Raw genomic sequence first — 17051 nt, 5'->3', positions numbered from 1 at the left:
CGGGGTCAGGAGCTGTAATGCTCCCAGGTGATTCTCCTGCACAGCCTGCTGAGACCACGTGGGCTCCAAGGCTGCCAGGTGAACACGCCGGCTGGGCTCAGTCTTCACTGCTTGCGTCCTCCCTACAGCAGTGGACGTTATCAGTTGTTCCCTGACCCTTGGACCGTTCTTTCATTCCAGGGGACATTATTCTGAGCCTCCTGTCTTAGGTCTACTCCACCTCCTTTGCTGACTAGCCCAGCTGTGGGTATTCTTCCAGGCCCCATTTCTGGCTGCCTCTGTACAAGAATACTTGCAGAGAGCTTCAACTATTACCACTGCGCCCAACTAAAAAAATTTTTTTAAAATTATTTTTCAATTTATTTGGAAGGCAAGGAGACTGAGAGGGAGAAAGGGGTACACAGATACCTAGAGAGACATCTTCCATCTCTTAGTTCACTAGCTAAATGCCTACAACACCAAGGCTTGGCCAGGCTGAAGGTAGGAGCCAGGAACTCATTCTAGGTCGCCCAAGTTGGTGGCAGGGGTCCAAAGTCTTGAGCCATCAGCTGCTGCTTCCCAGGGCGTGTATTGGGAGGAGGCTAGAATCAGGATCAGAGGTGGGACCTGAACCCAGGCACTCCAATGTCGCACATGGGTGTCCTGAGTGGTGTCTTAACTGCTGGGCCATATGCCTACCTCCAAATCTCCCAACTTCATGGCTCAAAATTGATTTGATTTGTGTTCAACAAGTGCAAGCCTGGCATTGCCCTGCATGCTGGGAGTATTGTGCTGGTCAGTATAGAAAAGTCCTCCCCATGGAAGGACATGTCCACTTAGAACACCCTCCAACTAAACTAAGAAAAACTCATCATTTCCATCATCAACAAGCATCTCTTTTGAACTATTGTGTTTTGAAGAGAGAGAGAGAGAGAGAGAGAGAGCAAGTGAGCGAACTTCCATCCGCTGGTTTACTTCTCAAATGGATGCAACAGCCAGGGCTGGTCTAGGCCAAAGCCTGGAGCCTGGAACTCCATTCAGGTCTCCCACGTATGTGGCAGTGGTCTAAGTACTTGGACCATCTTCCTCTGCTTCCCCAGGTGCATTAGCAGGGAGCTAGATCAGGAGTGGGGCGGTTGGGACTTGAACCAGCACCCACATGGGATACTGGCATCACAGGCGGTGGCTTAACTCACTGCACTGCATTGCCGGCCCCCAGTGCTAACACTTTTGTACCGGTTTCATGGGCTGGAACTTCTGAAGTTGTTTTAGCAAATTTTACTCTTCTCTTCCCTTTAATCCTTGTGTCCAACCTGTTGGCTGGTCCTGACATCTGCTGCTTCAGGATTCTTTCTGCTGCCTTCTGTGGATTTTATCCATTCCACTCCTTGTCATGCCACACAGTGCAGAGAGGATCTCCTGACTCAGGAGAACCTGACCTAGGTTCTTCTCTGCCTACTTTGGCAGCTCCTGAGCTAACCTCCCCCAAAGACACCCCGGGCCCCCTCTGCTTTGCACTCTCTTATTTACGACCAAATTCCTGTGCCTGTCTCTGAAGACCCTTCATAACCTGTTCCCACTTTCCTCTTCCCTCTTACGGTTTGTATCAACCCCTCTCAGGAGGTTGCAGAAGCCAATGGGAGAAAGCACATGAGACATATCTGGTGCTGCTGCAGGCCCGACACATGGTATCCTTTAGGTTCCCGTGGGCTTTCTATGTTAACGAGGGAGTAAGATTCCAGGGTCTTAACGCTCTTGTCTGCTTCCAAAACCAACACTGTTCTCCTCGCCTAGGTGCAAACTCTGCCTACTCAGGCTGGGTGCATGTGGCTCCTCCTCCCAGGGCCCAAGAGGACCCCCCATCCCTGTTTCTTGGCCGATTCTGCCAGCCTGGTTTGGACTGTGCTCCCATCTCCATTAGTCCTGTAAACACACCTCCAACAGCCAAGGTCCACTAGAGACTAAGCTTCCTGTGAAATGTTCCTTAAGCCCTTGCACTGGCCAACTGTCAATCAACTATCTGTCTCCCCATGAGTTCTTAGGCTTTTCCCACCAGTACCACTCCAAAGAGCACTTAATTTGGTCATTCACTAGACACTAGCTTCTTGGGATCTCCCCTGCACTCAACTCTCCCTATGGAAAAGAGTGAGAACCGTCTACTTTTCTGTCTTCTTTTTATAAGTTTCTTTCCATCAAGTACTCTTATGTCCATTGATCAGTTGTTTCCGAAGTAGAAAGAATCGTTCTGGAGTTCCTCCTAAGACATGCCCATTAAGTCTAAATTAGCGAAAATAGGAACAGAAGATCTGCATTCTAAAGGACCTTGAAAGTAACCAACTTCCTCGTTCTGCAGCCCCTCCAGGGTCTAACATTGAACAAGGCCTTGGTGAATGTTCTAGAATGGACTTCTTGGAAGAGGAGTGACATGGATGGGGACAGACCAGGAGACCCCAAGAGCCGTGACCAGTTGGTAAATTCAAGTGTGGGGTCTAAATGTGCAGTGGTGTCTGATTTTATTTACCCTTAGCTGTGTGTGTAAGTGTGTGGTATATGTGTGTGTGTGTGTGCATACACATACTCAGCAAAGAGGAGATGAATCTGTCACAGTGAGCATGGCCCAGAGTGTGCTGTGGCCCATGATGGAGGAAAGCAGAAGGCAAAATGTGGACAATTACATGACACCCAGGGATAGGGAGAGCAGGAAATCACTAGACTAACCTAAAGCCCTGGGAATTCAAGTCCTAGAACACACAAGGAAATACACAACGACATTGCTTATTTCTGGTGTTCTCTATAGGACGAAAGTCCTTGGGTGGAGGAATACCACTCAAGTGTCCTCTTTAGTCCTGTACTAAAACAATCTGGATGTACAAATTATTATTATTTATCATATCATATACCTTATAAAAGACGTCCTCATGTATATGTGAGTTAGAAATGCGTTCACATTCTGATGCTTCTGAAGATAAACTCTAAAACTCATCTGACACATTATTTTCAAGCATACGGCATGGTTTGGCCGAAATGGACTTTTGTGTGAGGTATGGATTTATCAGAGGTGCAGAGTGGTCCCACAATGGGGCAGGCATGGACGCTAGTGCGCATGTCTGCCCCCTCTGTCTGGAAGTGGGATTCTTACCGTAGCAAGAGTCTGTGACTGAGCAGGAGGCGGCAAAATCTATCTGTAGGAAAGAATCCTCATTCACAGCGATGTCCGTGGTGACCACGTAACGGGTGCTGGCTTTTTCGATGAAGACCAGGGCGTCACCGGTGGAGCCACACACAGGCATCTTGGTGCCCCCAGGGTGAAGCAGCCACTTCCTGCTATCCAGACTTGTGAAATCATCTTCCAAGACTGTATTACCGGAAATATTCCCTCCTATCAGAATCTGCAACAGACAGCACAAAAACAAAAACAAAACCCCACATTTTCAATCTGGCTTTAAGAGATGGGGAAGTGCCAGTCATTTGGGTTGATGTGTTTTTATCTGTCTGCCTGCCTAGCATGGGCACTGCACAGCGGCCTCACGGAGGGGGCTCCTGTGTATGGGGTCCCTTTGCCCATCTGGCAAGAAGCTGCAGAAAACAAATCCAAGGGCTGGCAAAAACATTCATAGGCAGTGTGGGCCCAACTGTGCCTTTGGAGATGACCCATACCCAGGCTGGGAAAGCAAAACTGTGGCTTCCATGTGATCACGTTCCATGGAAAATTTCTACCAAAGGATGGCTGTACCCTCATGCACTTCTGTTATTATTCTGTATGGGCTATGCATTTATTCACAGGCCTTTTGAATTCTACTAGAGGCACATTTTATTCTGGATGGAGATCCTTGGAACCCTCCACACGGGTGCCGGCAGGGTTTATTTGTTGTTTTCCTCAAATGTTAGGAGAGAAGATTTGGGAGCTGCTGCATGTGGCACCAGTGCCCATTTGCACACTGTCCTTTTCAGGGAGTTACAACCTTGTGCCACGCTTTATAAAGTCCCTCCGCCTGTCTGCCAGGAACCTCCCCACGCAGGACCTACGCTTCTGTTGTGTCATTGATTTTATTTTTTTTAATAGACTTCGGCAACGGAAAGACTGGAGAAGCTAAATGTCCTAGCTAATCTAGATGCGTGCCCTTGGGCAAGCCACTTGGCTGTCCATCCTGGGCTTCCTCTACTGAGCCCCGGGGGCTGGGGCTACCACATGCTTTCTCAGCGCAGAGACAAAAATCACAACAGTGGATGGTGGAGGGACTGACCTGGTCGATGACCCAGGGGCTGTAGAAGTGGCCATTTTCAGACGGCTGCCACCAGCGCAGGCGGGTGGAGGCGGAGCGCGCTTTCAGGGGCATCTCCAGGGCGATGTACCTGCCCACGTTGCTGGCGTTGCTGAACAGGAACTCCTGCAGCAGGCTCCAGGAGAGGCCGCCGTTGCGCGAGTACTGCAGAAGCACCGGCTGGCTCCTGGGGTCTGGCACGCCTTTGCCACAGCCCAGTCTCATGAAGAACTGCACAAACCTGACAGCAGGAAACTGTCACTGTAGCCCTTCGCTTCAGCGACAACCCACATTGTCAGCTAAAGACGAGAGCCCCGCGCATTCCAGGGCAATGAGTGGTTTTAATGATGGGGATGAGTCAATGAATGAACACTTGGAAGTCTCATTTTCCATTTTTTTTTTTTTTAATGTGAAAGGGCACTAACTAAATGTGAAGTCTGAAGACAGGCTCCTTGGTGCCCATATTTGTACCTGGCATCTCTTCCCAGCGAAAGGAAGAGAGCCGTCCATGCACCCTTAGGCTGTTCTGTGAGCAGATGGGAGGAAGCCCATGGCTGTGTGAGTACTGGGAGTGTACACTGTCATCCACTTAAGATAAATCTGGATCTGAGCTCTCAGTATTTGAAATCAGAAGAACCTGGGTAGTATAGAGCAGGCCAGGGTTGGTTGGCCAAGTTAGCCAGCCCCAGGGTTGACCAGCAGTTTTCAGCTCTCATATGTGGGTTTTGGGGAGACATATTTACATTCACCAGCTGTAGTGTCTCTCTGTGAAAGCGCTGGGGGGCATGAGGGTGGGTGGGTAGTGGTGGAGGTCGGTGCCAGCCTCTGACTGTTGCTGGGATTGGGGACGGATGATCCTGGCCCCTGCAGGCTGTGGCGGTCAGCCAGGGGCAGCTTTCCCAGCTGGCAGGGAGGTGGACGCAATGAGTAGCAAGCAGCTGGGGTGCCAGTGAGAACCAGTGCTCGCATGTTAGCTTTGGCAGGCAAGCTGCTGGTGCCTGGGCTGGCCACTATGCTAGCTGGTAATGCATGGCAAATTTCACGAGTCACCCAACACACGAACCCAGCCATGTATGCGTGCATGCCAACCACGAGGAAATATATGGGGATTTTTAATGAATATAGTGTCAGCACACTACATATGAAACCATTCATTCCTCATGAGCTCCCCTTTCCCCGCTGCAATACACCCCATTCATTTATCTCGTGACCCTGAAGAAATCGAGATTTGACAGGAAGCATTTTCAGGTCAATATATGCAAATCCTACACAGCAGGCTACTGCAATGAGCTAAATAATGGGGCTTTTAACATTGGATTAATGCAAACATACATGGCTAGTGTCTGGTGATATTTACGTTAATGGAACGACTGTTCAAGAGAAAAACTTTTGGCATGTTGTCTTCTTCTACTGGGGAAATATTTATAGTAATAGTGATCAATAAGCCAAGTCAGAACTTCTTACATGGGACAAACCTAATAATGTCTAAATTGGGGGGACTTTGCAGCTAATGCAAATCTGAAATAAAGAACATCAAACTGAATTATATGCATCAAAACGGTGTAAGCAAAATCTTACTTTCTATTAACTGTGATATTATTATCTCACAGATAGCACTTCATTGCTGTCTATGAACCATGATCAAATGTATAAGCAATAAAGGAAGGATTTGGTAGGAGGAGAGGAGACGTATGTTCAACTCTATCTTAAGATACTCTGAAAACAAAAACATGATTTCTTTGTTTCCTTGCAAAAATAGGTCAGGGTCCCATTTTACACATGATAAACTGTGTTTTTCATGTTTCTTGTTAAATTTTTGGCTCATCAAATGATTAAGGCATACACATCCTGACAGCACATAATCCGCTGAGCCAGTTTAAAACATTTGTTTCGGAGGGACTGTGCTCGATTTAGAAAATGACTTTCTAGGATGTGTGAGTCAACCACAAGAGTGTTGCTTAGCAAGTCTAGAGCCTCACTTCAAATGTTCTTCACTAACATTGCTAATGAAGATAAAATTAATTGTCAATCATTTGAGGAGGCACTGTGTTTGAACTAAGCATTCTACTAAGCATAGTGCAATGACTGTAAATCATTTCTACACAGTGCAAGGCCTATTGAAAAATGTGGTGCAGAAGTTTGACAGAGAAGATGCAATATCATTTTCTTGGCATTAAGATAAGTTAAACATTGCTTTTTCCCAGGGTTAGTCTTATAAAATGCCAGATACTAACTTGTCTGTTCAGCTATGTTTTTCACGGTTGATGTGGTTATTGAGCGAATCTCTCCATTTGCGAGTGGAAATTATGTAAACTGTGTGTTCACGGAGGCTCTGGGCAGCAAGAAGTGCAGCACTTCTGAAGCGAGACCTCATCCTGAGAGCGCCCTGCCTCTCTGATTTATGTCGTACACCGTGCGTTCCGATGCGGCTTCTCAACATCATTTAAGAACGATTACCTGGCATGTGATAGATCCAGGTCCCGGGTCATCAACATGCGCAGGCCGTCTTCGTTGAAAAAGAGGTTGTTTCCACTGGAGAGGATCCCACACTTCCGGGATGGCTTTCCACCACTCAGTAACAGGAACCTATCAGACTCCAGCTGACCTGAAGAAAGTGGAAAATGGCATTGACCTACAACCCCAAGTGGAGTTGCACGTTTTTAAATGGAACCAGAGAAAGGCATTATGCAATTTTTACACATATCATTAAATATTAAAATATTTCATTTTAAAAAAATATTAAAGCCACATATTTTGGGAGAAGAGGCCTCGTCGGCACTTGAGCTTGTTGGGATGGGTTCTCCTTGGCTGTATGATTTAAGGATCTACACGACAGGAGGAAGAAGTCTTTCCTTGAGTACCTAAGGTCTAGACAGTCGGTCCCTCCATTCTCCTCTTCCACAGTGAAAATGTAGACCCTGGTCATAGAGTGCTGCTGGTATCAAAAGTCCAGGAGCGTGTGTGGCTTCCCAGCCTCCCCCCAGGGTCTCTCTTCCTTTCCAACATAAGGATAGTAACAGGCAGGCATAGTACAGTATATTTGGGAATACAATTTTAGCAGGAGAAATCTCTGTGTAATTGAATATTTCCTATTAAGCAATGTTTTCAAAACAAGTATCAGTCTGTTCAGATACTCAGATTTGGTTTATACATTAGGTAAGATACACAACATAAAATTTACCATTTTACCCATTTTAAAGCTAACAATTCAGTGGTGTGTACTACAACAATAGTGTTGTGCAGACAGAACTTTCCAGAACTTTTTTGTCATCCCCAAGCAAACTCCTTAATCAGTCATTCCCCATATCCCCTCCCCTAGACTCTGGCAATTACTAATCTGTTTCCTATCTCTATCTCTATCTCTATCTCTATCTCTATCTCTATCTCTATCTCTATCTCTATCTCTATCTCTATCTCTATGAATTTGCCTATCTTAGATATTTCATATAAATGGGATCACATGATATGCAACTTGACATGTCTGGCTTCTCTCACTGGGTATAATGTCAAGGTTCAGCCACGTTGTAGCATGTATCTGCATTTCACTCCTTGTTACACTGAACAGTGCTCTGTTGTACGGTTATACTTAGACTCAGTTTTAAAATGTACAGTGAAACTATGAATACAATAATTGTTTAGAAAATTTGTGAAAAACAAAGAGAAATCTTTTAATCCCACTCTCCTAATACAGCTATTAAAGATAAGATTTTTTCTTCTTATGAGGATGTTTTTCCATAGCTTGATCAGAGTGCATAGTAATTTAAATGCTTTTTGTCTAATTGTTTCATCACATGCTTTTTTCTATTCTGTTAACATTACTTTTGCACATAATGAGGCTGTATTCTCGGTGGAGGACTAACATACAGGAAGTGATAAGACAGTGTTCAGTGAATTGGCAGAAAAGCAATGACAGGAACTTAGATTTCTTGAAACTTGTTTTCTCCTTCCAAGAATATAAAACCCTCTACAGATATTTTCTAAAATTATCATTAATCAGATATTAAATGTGGTAGGAAAAGTGGTGAAAACAGTCTTAGAGCTGAAGATCTTGTTTTATCTTACTGACGGCTGTTTCCGAAATGGAATCCCATAAAATTCAGAACTAAATGAACTCTGGGATGTTCACACTTGCAATGGTAAACTACACAGAATTTCCAAGAAAAATTACCTTCAAAATCATCCTTGAGAAAATCAGGATTTTTGGTGCTTATCTTGCAGGTTGGACCGGAGTAACCAGGATCACAAATACACTTGGTTCCATTGATACAGCTCCCATGGCCATTACACATTTCTTCACATTGGGGGCCAATGTAGACATTATCAATGGCCCACGTCACTGGCTGAGAGCCAGCAGGATAAAATCCCTGGTACCATCTGAAACGCACAGATCTGGAAAAGAGGTGCAAGTCAAGGGAACAATGTACCTTCAGACTAAACGTACAGGATCAGTGAACACTGGGTACTTACAACCTGTGTGTCACACTCAAGAAGCAGAACATGTGATTTTCCATTTCGGAACCAAACTCCATTCCTCAAAAGCGAGAATTCTCCCAGTGTATTTCCTGCTTCCTGTAAGAACGTTCTAATCCCATAACTATGTCAAAATTCCACCTTTTTTGGTACCTGACTTCCTTGGTGAGGATTCCTCTATTCCCACTTAGCCATGCTCTGTATAACTAGTCCTGTCTTTTTATTCATTGAGGTAAAATTCATGTAACACAAAATTAACCACCAACCATTTATTGGTTCCATTCAGTGGCATTTAGCCAATGTACAACTGTCACCTCTTTCTAGTTCTGAAACATTTTCACTGCCCCAAAAGGAAGCCTTTTACCCACTGAGTGGTCACTGCCCATTTCCCCGGCAACCACGGATCTGCTTTGCTATTCTGGATATTTCAAATCAATGGAAGCATACAATATGTACCCTTTTGTGCTTGGCTTTATTCACGTTGCATGATACTCCCAAGGGAAGTTCACGTTGTAGCAAGTATCAGAATTTCATGCCTTTCTTTTCACCGAGTAACATTCCACTGTCTGAAAATGCCAACTTTATTCACCCGCTCACCAGCTGATGGATCTTTGGTGGGCTCCTCCTTTTGGCTCTTGTAAATATAGCTGCCCTGAACATTTGGGTCCAGGATTTGCTTGAATGCCTCTCTTCAATTTTTTTTTTTTTTTTTTTTTTGGGTAGAATGATGTGGAAATTGCTGTAGTAAATGCTTAATCTTTGAATTTCTTCCTCTCTCTCCCATAACATTGATAGTCTTTCCATTAATACAATTGGCATTATTTTAAAATCTGCCTAGTTTCTCTATTGGCCGGGAGCTTGAGGAGGCCAGTTCCATGTCTCCTTCCTTTTTGTGCCTTTTCATGGTACCCAGCGAAGTGTTTCATGCACAGTAAGTGAGCAGCCAACGTCTGCTGTGTGTGATTTGTTGCAAAAGGTCTTATGACTCAAACTTTTTTTTTTAGAATTTTGTTCTATTAGAAACAGAGCCTGCAAAGATTATTTTTAAGAGCAAAAGTGACAAAATGAGATTGATTTTTAAGTTAGATGTCTCATAATTATTATTTCTTAACTTCTTTTTATACGAAAGTCTACTTTCCTTTTGATTTCTTTATTTTTTAAAGATTTATTTTATTTATTTGAAAGACAGAGTTACAGAGAGAGAGAGAGAGAGAGAGAGAGAGAGAGGTATTCCATCCGCTGGTTCACTCCCCAGATGGCCGTAATGGCTGGAGCTGCATTGATCTGAAGCCAGGAGCCAGGAGCTTCTTCTGGGTCTCCCACGTGGGTGCAGGGGCTCAAGGACTTGGGCCATCTTCTACTGCTTTCCCAGGCCACAACAGAGAGCTGGATTGGAAGAGGAGCAGCCGGGACTAGAACTGGTGCCCATATGGGATGCCGGTGCTTCAGGCCAGGGCTTTAACCCACTGCACCACAGCACTGGCCCCTCCTTTTGATTTCTAAATGAGTCATTCTATCACATTATTGATGACAAGTTAGCACCTTGGAAACTATCCATATACTAAGGTAGCAGTCCAGAAAGAGCTTAATGCATTTGATCACATATCAGACTCGGTTCAAAGAAGATGGACTCATTTTTCAGGGAGCAGGACATCGAGATGCACAGGCACTTATTTTTGTGTCTGGTGAATCTTTCCATTTTTCAACCCCAGCAGCTAAATTCTGAATGGGTTTTTATTTGAGAAACGGAACTGACAAGACCCTAGGGTTGGGACTGGGTGGTGGGAGGGTTACATGTGTTTTAGTTCTGAAGTTTAGTAGATCATAAAACACAGGGGTCAGCTTCCCATGTACAATTTGAACCCTAATTTCCTTGTTAATACCAAGACTCCAACTATATGAAGCTGCCCCGAAAATGCCAGTTCATAATTAAATTTTATTTTCCAATACTTGTCAGAATTTAGCTTTGGCAAGAAGCACTTCTTACCTTTTGAACTTTGAGACTGCTGAGCTGAGGGAGATGGCTGGAGTTTGCCTTTGAACAAAAGCCTACATGGGTTTTTTTGAACTTCTTCTTTATTCAAATGTTCTGAATACAAATGAGCCACCTTGGTTGGATATTTATAATGGTTCACCTGCCTTGACACAGAAACTGCGAGCACTATGACAAATGGGCCGAAGGGTCCAGTTTTGCTGTGGCTCTCCTCTGCTGACATCCTGGTTTGACAATCTCTCACTGCCACCCTGCTTAGTGAATGTTAGCATCTGTGCTCCCAGGCCAGCGGTATTCAAAAGGATCTGTTTTTAAAACATAAACTTAAAATTTCAAGCACACAACGCTGCTTTCAATAAACAGGAGTCTTGGTGGACTCATTATGAAACTGCAGAAAGCAAAAACAATTAGGAAGTTTTAAAGACAAAAAGACTCTAGACCAAACAGGACACAGAGGTGACATGAATAAAATTAGATGGAAGCTTCATACTTAGGTTTGGCATGTAAATTGCCCACACAAGGAGGCAAGAGGGGGCCATTTGGGCACCTGGATGCATTTATGACACTGTTTTGGTATCCAGGGTACAGTCCGTGCATAGAAGAGGGTGATTTAAATATGGATTTTATATTTTTTTTTAGCTGCTAGCACTTGTGCCATGATTATGTACCACGTTGAATACAAACCAAGGAATGGTTCACTGAGTTGGAGAAAATTTAACTTTTGCCTTCCAGCAATTCATGCCTGTGTGGGCTTTAAGAAGGGTGCTAATTCTTTTCTTGAAACAAGGACAGGACAGCACCAGGAAGGCAAATTCTTCTCTTTACAGAAACGCTTGAGGGCAGTTTGAAAGGTGGGTTTATACCATTCTGAGAGTGGACATGCCTCCTTAACACTTCAACTTTTTTTTTTTTTTCACAGAAATAAACATGGCATGGAATACAACTAAAACACATGGCAGCCTAGGTTCTGTGCAGGGCTATAGGGCTCTGTTTGATATTTAAGTGGCTTTTTACTAGTGGGTGAACATGTGGCTGTCTGCATTTCCCTTATTCAATTTCCTACATTATTTTGATATGCCCTGTGTGGAAGCCCCACACAGTGCACATCACCAGTGCTGGGGGAGGCGGCCGCTGTGGCACCACAGCACTCTCCTGGCCTGCACATCTGTCCTTAGCTCCTCTGATTGATTGGCAAATGCTTGTGACTTTGTTTCATTCTCCTTGAGATCACATCTTTTCCACGTGGCAACTTTGTTAAAGCCAAGTCTCAGTTGGCAATACTGAGAGCATGACCCAGAGCTCCTCTTTAGGGTGGTTTTTGCACTGAATCTAATTCACAGTTGGGCAACCAGAGGAAATTAAAGACCAATAAAGAGAACACCTGGCACATCTCAGAAGTCCCGTGGTGGAGCTGGTGGCATCCTCTGGCCACAGGTGCTCGTCGTCGTTGGTTCGGGTTGCTGTTATAGCAAACAACATAAACTGGGGAGCCCACAAGCAACAGAAAACCATTTCCTACAGTCCTGGAGGCTGGAAAGTCCAAGTTCAAGAATGCAGCATTTTCCAAGTCTGGGGAGGGTGTGCTCTGTGAGTCACAAATGAGCCTTCTAGCTGTGCCCACACATAGTGAGAGAGACAAAGCCAATCTCCGGCACCTTTTTTATGCCTAATTCCATTCCTGAAGGCTTCAGCTCCCACAGTTCCCACCTCCTGATGCCATCACCTTGGAGGTTACAGACACCAGCTGTGAATTCGAGGAGCTGATAGTGTGCTGGAGTGATCAGCCACTCATGCTCTTCCCCACCTCCCACCTCCGCCCTGACCCTGCCTACCGGTCTGATATTTGGGCAACTACTCTTCTATTGCAACCCCTGGATTCTTGCAAGGCCAGAGCTGACTGGGTCAGACTCAAATTTTCTTTTCTGGAAATCTTGGAATTAGGAGTACCAAAAGGCAGGAGCTGTGGTTTGCTCAGGGAAGTTAATGTTAGCACGGTAAAGAAGCCATGACTCTGCCTGCTGAAGTCTTCATGCTTTCTAAGCATGGTCCACTGGATTCCCCAGTCTCTTTCCAGTAAGTTCTATCACCTTTTATATAAGCCTTTCTATATTCCTTGCAGCCGTATGATCTTAATAGAACTGATTTTGGGTAAGCAGTGTTTTTGGACCTCTTTCCCCCAACTTCCCGATTCTTCTGTAGATAAGCTGCACACACCCTACTGTAGCTTTCTGGTTGTCCTGGCTCTCTCTGGTGTCATCAGCTCTCTCCCTTCCTATGAGCTCCAGAGAGTCCTCACCTCCTCTGCCTATCATTTGTAAGGAACCTTGAGGACATGTGGCTCCGCAATGCTTAAAACGAGCTGGATCTTCTACGAGAATGATGTCCTGATGTAACAGTAGGGGTGGTGAATGACACAGTTAACACCACAAAATGTTAAGGTCCTTAGCAATCAAATTTTGAAATGCTAATGAGGAGGAGGAGTCAACAGCTTTATGTTTAATGAGAATGCAGACTCTTGAAAATTCCCTTTCACTCTTCTTTGGAAAAGACCCAAGTGTTTGCAGTTTTGCTTGGAGACCCATGATTTCTAATTATGCTTAGTTTCACATCAGGACTAGAAGTCTACTTCCATCTTGAAAGTATGATATTACTACTTTCTTCTTCTTCTTCTTTTTTTTTTGACACACTCTGAAAGAATAAATTCTTTATTCCAAGAGAAAAGACAGAAACTCTGAGGCAGGCTGCTTTTTTGACTTCCCCTCTTTGTTCACTGATATTATTAGCTTCATGTTTTGAACTCTTACTTTTCATTTCATTTCTATTAGGGCTGAAGTCCTTTATCTCCAAGTAGCTTTGCAACAGAAGAGTCAACTATACGGAACCAGAATGCTGAGAGAGGTTGAAAAAGTAGAAGTGCCTGGGGGGAAAAAGTGCTAACACTTTTTTTTTTTTTTTTTTTTTTTTTATGAGACACCAGAAATCTTCTGCGGGCTTCCTTCCTCCATATATTACCTCTCCCTGCAGGAGACGGGGAAGGAGGTACTTGAAAGTCATACAATTCGAATCGTATTTATATCGTGAGGTGGGGGCTGGCAGGCAGGAGGAGGCTCAGAGCATCAAGGGCACGCCGTGGGGAAGTGAACCACGCCAGGGGGTGCAGTCCACAGCATGTGCTTAAAACCTTTACCTGCAAACTCTAATAGTTGGGTCAGCCCAAAGCTCTAGGCCTTAAATATCCATTGCCCTGCTTCAAGTGAGACAGGAGGAAGAAATGGAAGGTGGACATGTCCCCGTGATAAAGTGGCAGGTCAACGAGGAGTTTGGGGACAAACTGTGACAGGAGAAACATGCACGGCGCCACGCAGGCCCTCACCCGCACAGGTGCAGCTTCCCGAAGTGCACGACCTCCCTCCTCCAGCCCTGGGTGGTGCCTGCGTAGTAGGTGCTGCTTGGGTGGTGCTCAGTGGAGCATAAGGAGCTGACGTGGCTGCTGCTGTGGTAGCAGAGGGGGAGCAGCAGGTGCCAGGTTGCCCCAAAGTCCCTTGAGAATTCCAGTCTGACGGGATCAGCAGATGAGCTATCGGTTGAGCATCCCACATTGATCTTGGAGAAGAAGGAAAAATGATGCAAATTACCCCAGAGCAACAAGCCTTGAAATGATTCACCACTTCATTATTTTCCAGAGAGTCCATTTTCCCGGGAACTGTCTTGTTGAAATATTTAACACTGTAAGATTCTGTTTTGCCTAACTGAGCAATATCACATATTACCTCTAAATTATAATTTTTCATAAAGAACCTCAACGGGCATCATGAAAAATTTATGTCTCTCATTTTATATAAAAAAAGAAAAACCAGGAAGTAGGTAAGGCAGAGGCTGGGACAATTCCAAATGCCGGATACAATGATTTTCCTAAATATTTTCCATCTGCAGTTGGTTGAATCCACAGATGTGGGACCCATGATTCAGAGGACTCTGTGTGTGTGTGTGTGTGTGTGTGTGTGTGACCTGATTCCCTGACCTTCTGATGAGTAAGCTATTAACATCTGAGAAACTTCCATAGGCACTTGTTTCTACTTGAATTTTTTGCTAGTAGAATTCCTAAAAGGGCCAAATGTGCTACCTTTTATTAGCATTTAAGGGATAAATAAAATTGGAAAATATAATGCAAAGTTTAAAACAGATAAGAGTAATTCCTCCTCTTGGGACTCATTTGGTCTGCGCCTTCTGAGATTATAGGACACAAATCGAATTTAGAGGACGCAGACAGTCTAAAAAACAGATGATCAAAATCATGCTGATGCAATTAGGTACTCTTTATCTTGTATTGATCTTTAAGCTTTAATAGACACATAAAATTACACATACTTATGGAGTACCATGTGATATTTTGGTGCATGTATACATTTTGTACTGTCCAGTCAGGGTAAATATATCAATCTCCTTCCACGTGCTATTTTCAGTAAGTCAGCTGATAGGCTAGTACAGACTGAAGTGGAGAAGCGAGTATGTTCTAAACATTTGGAATTGTCCCAGCCTCTGCCTTACCTACTTCCTGGTTTTTCTTTTTTTTATATAAAATGAGAGAAAATGAAGTTACTATACCTGAACACCTTTGGTTCCACCGATTAGATTATCTAAGTTTTTAAAATATGTCAGGGCTTTTATGTTAATTATTGATTTGCTCTCTTGACAAATATAAAGAATGCATCAATATTAATAAAATACACAGAGCAAATACCTTTGCAATTATGAAAACCACGTTATATTGTTTTATCTATGAAATTCATGTCATCATGATACATGTGCTGGCATAGTACTGACTAGTGACCTGTGATGATAACAGTACCAGAACAGTATGATCCTTTTCATTTTTATGCTTCAAATACTCAATTTCAACAATTCTCCACTGTAGTAGGTGGGGAAACTAGGCCACAAATAAAGGACAGAAACTCAGACATAAACCTTCATAGGACAATCAGTTCTGCTAATAAAAGTGAATTATGATGCCCAAATCTCTCACGGACTTGCACAGAAATGGGAAGTTACAATGCATTAAATTCTCTGAGAGTTTCCTCCTCTTTCCTAGATGTTGTTCGAGATAAAATTCACAGCACTTCTAATGGAACAGGGTCAAGTACCTCAAACTGGATGATGGTGTTCTCATTCACACTGAGGTCGCGGGTGGTAATGGAGTGCTCACCGACCTCATTCGAAACAAACACCATGGCCGAATCTTCCTCTCTGTTATACAAGAAAGCAACAAGGAATCCGCTTAGGCAAAAATGCATCACAATACATAGAGCATAGTTTTATTTTTAGCTCCTCCATCAGACACTTACGGGGCTCCCTTTGCAGAATATGGGCAATAAAGACCAATGTTACCACCAGGATAGAAAAACCAGTTGTCTTCTCTGGGCCCGAAGTCAAAGGTGTCGAGAAGCATCACTGGGTTGTTCAAGTTGTTCCCATCGATAATGAAGTCGTCCACAATCCAGATTTCCTCTTTTTTACCTATGACGTTGTAGGACAGGGCAAGGTTTTCCAATGATGAAAATCAGATGGATGGTTTTTGCATATTGGAAATGAGGACAGAAGGAACTGGGTAACAGCAGGTGCACAGATGTGTTCTAGACAGACAAACAACTCAGATGACGTGACGGACAACTTACAGAGATGAAGGTGCAGGAAAAACTGCCCTCGCTACCTGTGTAGCCGACATAGCATGGGATTGCCTTGCTAATTTCAGGAAGGGGTGACAGTGTGGGGAAGTGTGCTGTCCTTCCTATGAGAGCAGTGCCATGGACCCTTCCCCAGCCAGAACGGGCTGACTCGGGCTGACTCACACTGTTGTGGCTTAGGGGGCATTTGTCGGATGTCTGGTGTGTGAGGATGGGCAGTCAGGGGGCACTGAACTGGGGGATGCTAGCTAGTCTGCTGGAGGAGTCACTCATGACAGCTTAGCACCCTGCTTCAGTCAGGCTGAAGGGCGACCTTGGAGACGACAATATGGCCCTAATTCATAACAAGGCTTAGCTGTTTTGTGTATGTACACTAGAAGAAAAATATGCCGTGACATGCAGTACTTTATTTTTCCCTTATTTTTTATTTTTTTATTTTTTATTTTTGACAGGCAGAGTAGACAGTGAGAGAGAGAGACAGAGAGAAAGGTCTTCCTTTGCCGTTGGTTCACCCTACAATGGCCGCCAAGGCTGGTGCGCTGCGGCAGGCGCACCACGCTGATCTGAAGCCAGGAGCCAGGTGCTTATCCTGGTCTCCATTGGGTGCAGGGCCCAAACACTTGGGCCATCCTCCACTGCACTCCCTGGCCACAGCAGAGAGCTGGT

The 17051-nt window shown here is 44.4% G+C and overlaps 1 protein-coding gene across 2 annotated transcripts in view; it reads right to left on the bottom strand.

Annotated features, from left to right (window-relative positions):
- RELN (reelin) overlaps positions 1 to 17051 on the bottom strand; it is a 539369-nt gene that overhangs the window by 62874 nt on the left and 459444 nt on the right. For both annotated transcript variants that reach the window (XM_051849694.3, XM_070071183.2), the window contains exons 39-45: positions 16047 to 16218; positions 15846 to 15948; positions 14078 to 14307; positions 8410 to 8630; positions 6699 to 6846; positions 4224 to 4482; positions 3119 to 3368 (exon numbers count right to left, since the gene is read on the bottom strand). In XM_051849694.3, coding sequence (XP_051705654.3) covers positions 3119 to 3368; positions 4224 to 4482; positions 6699 to 6846; positions 8410 to 8630; positions 14078 to 14307; positions 15846 to 15948; positions 16047 to 16218 — 1383 coding nt within the window. The remainder of the gene's footprint in view (positions 1 to 3118; positions 3369 to 4223; positions 4483 to 6698; positions 6847 to 8409; positions 8631 to 14077; positions 14308 to 15845; positions 15949 to 16046; positions 16219 to 17051) is intronic.

This window comes from Oryctolagus cuniculus, chromosome 3 (assembly GCF_051225735.1).
Source record: "Oryctolagus cuniculus isolate XC-2025 breed Fujian yellow rabbit chromosome 3, ASM5122573v1, whole genome shotgun sequence".
NCBI lineage: Eukaryota > Metazoa > Chordata > Mammalia > Lagomorpha > Leporidae > Oryctolagus > Oryctolagus cuniculus.
The sequence above is the reverse complement of the archived record's forward strand: the minus strand, read 5'-3'. Positions and strand labels throughout refer to the sequence as shown.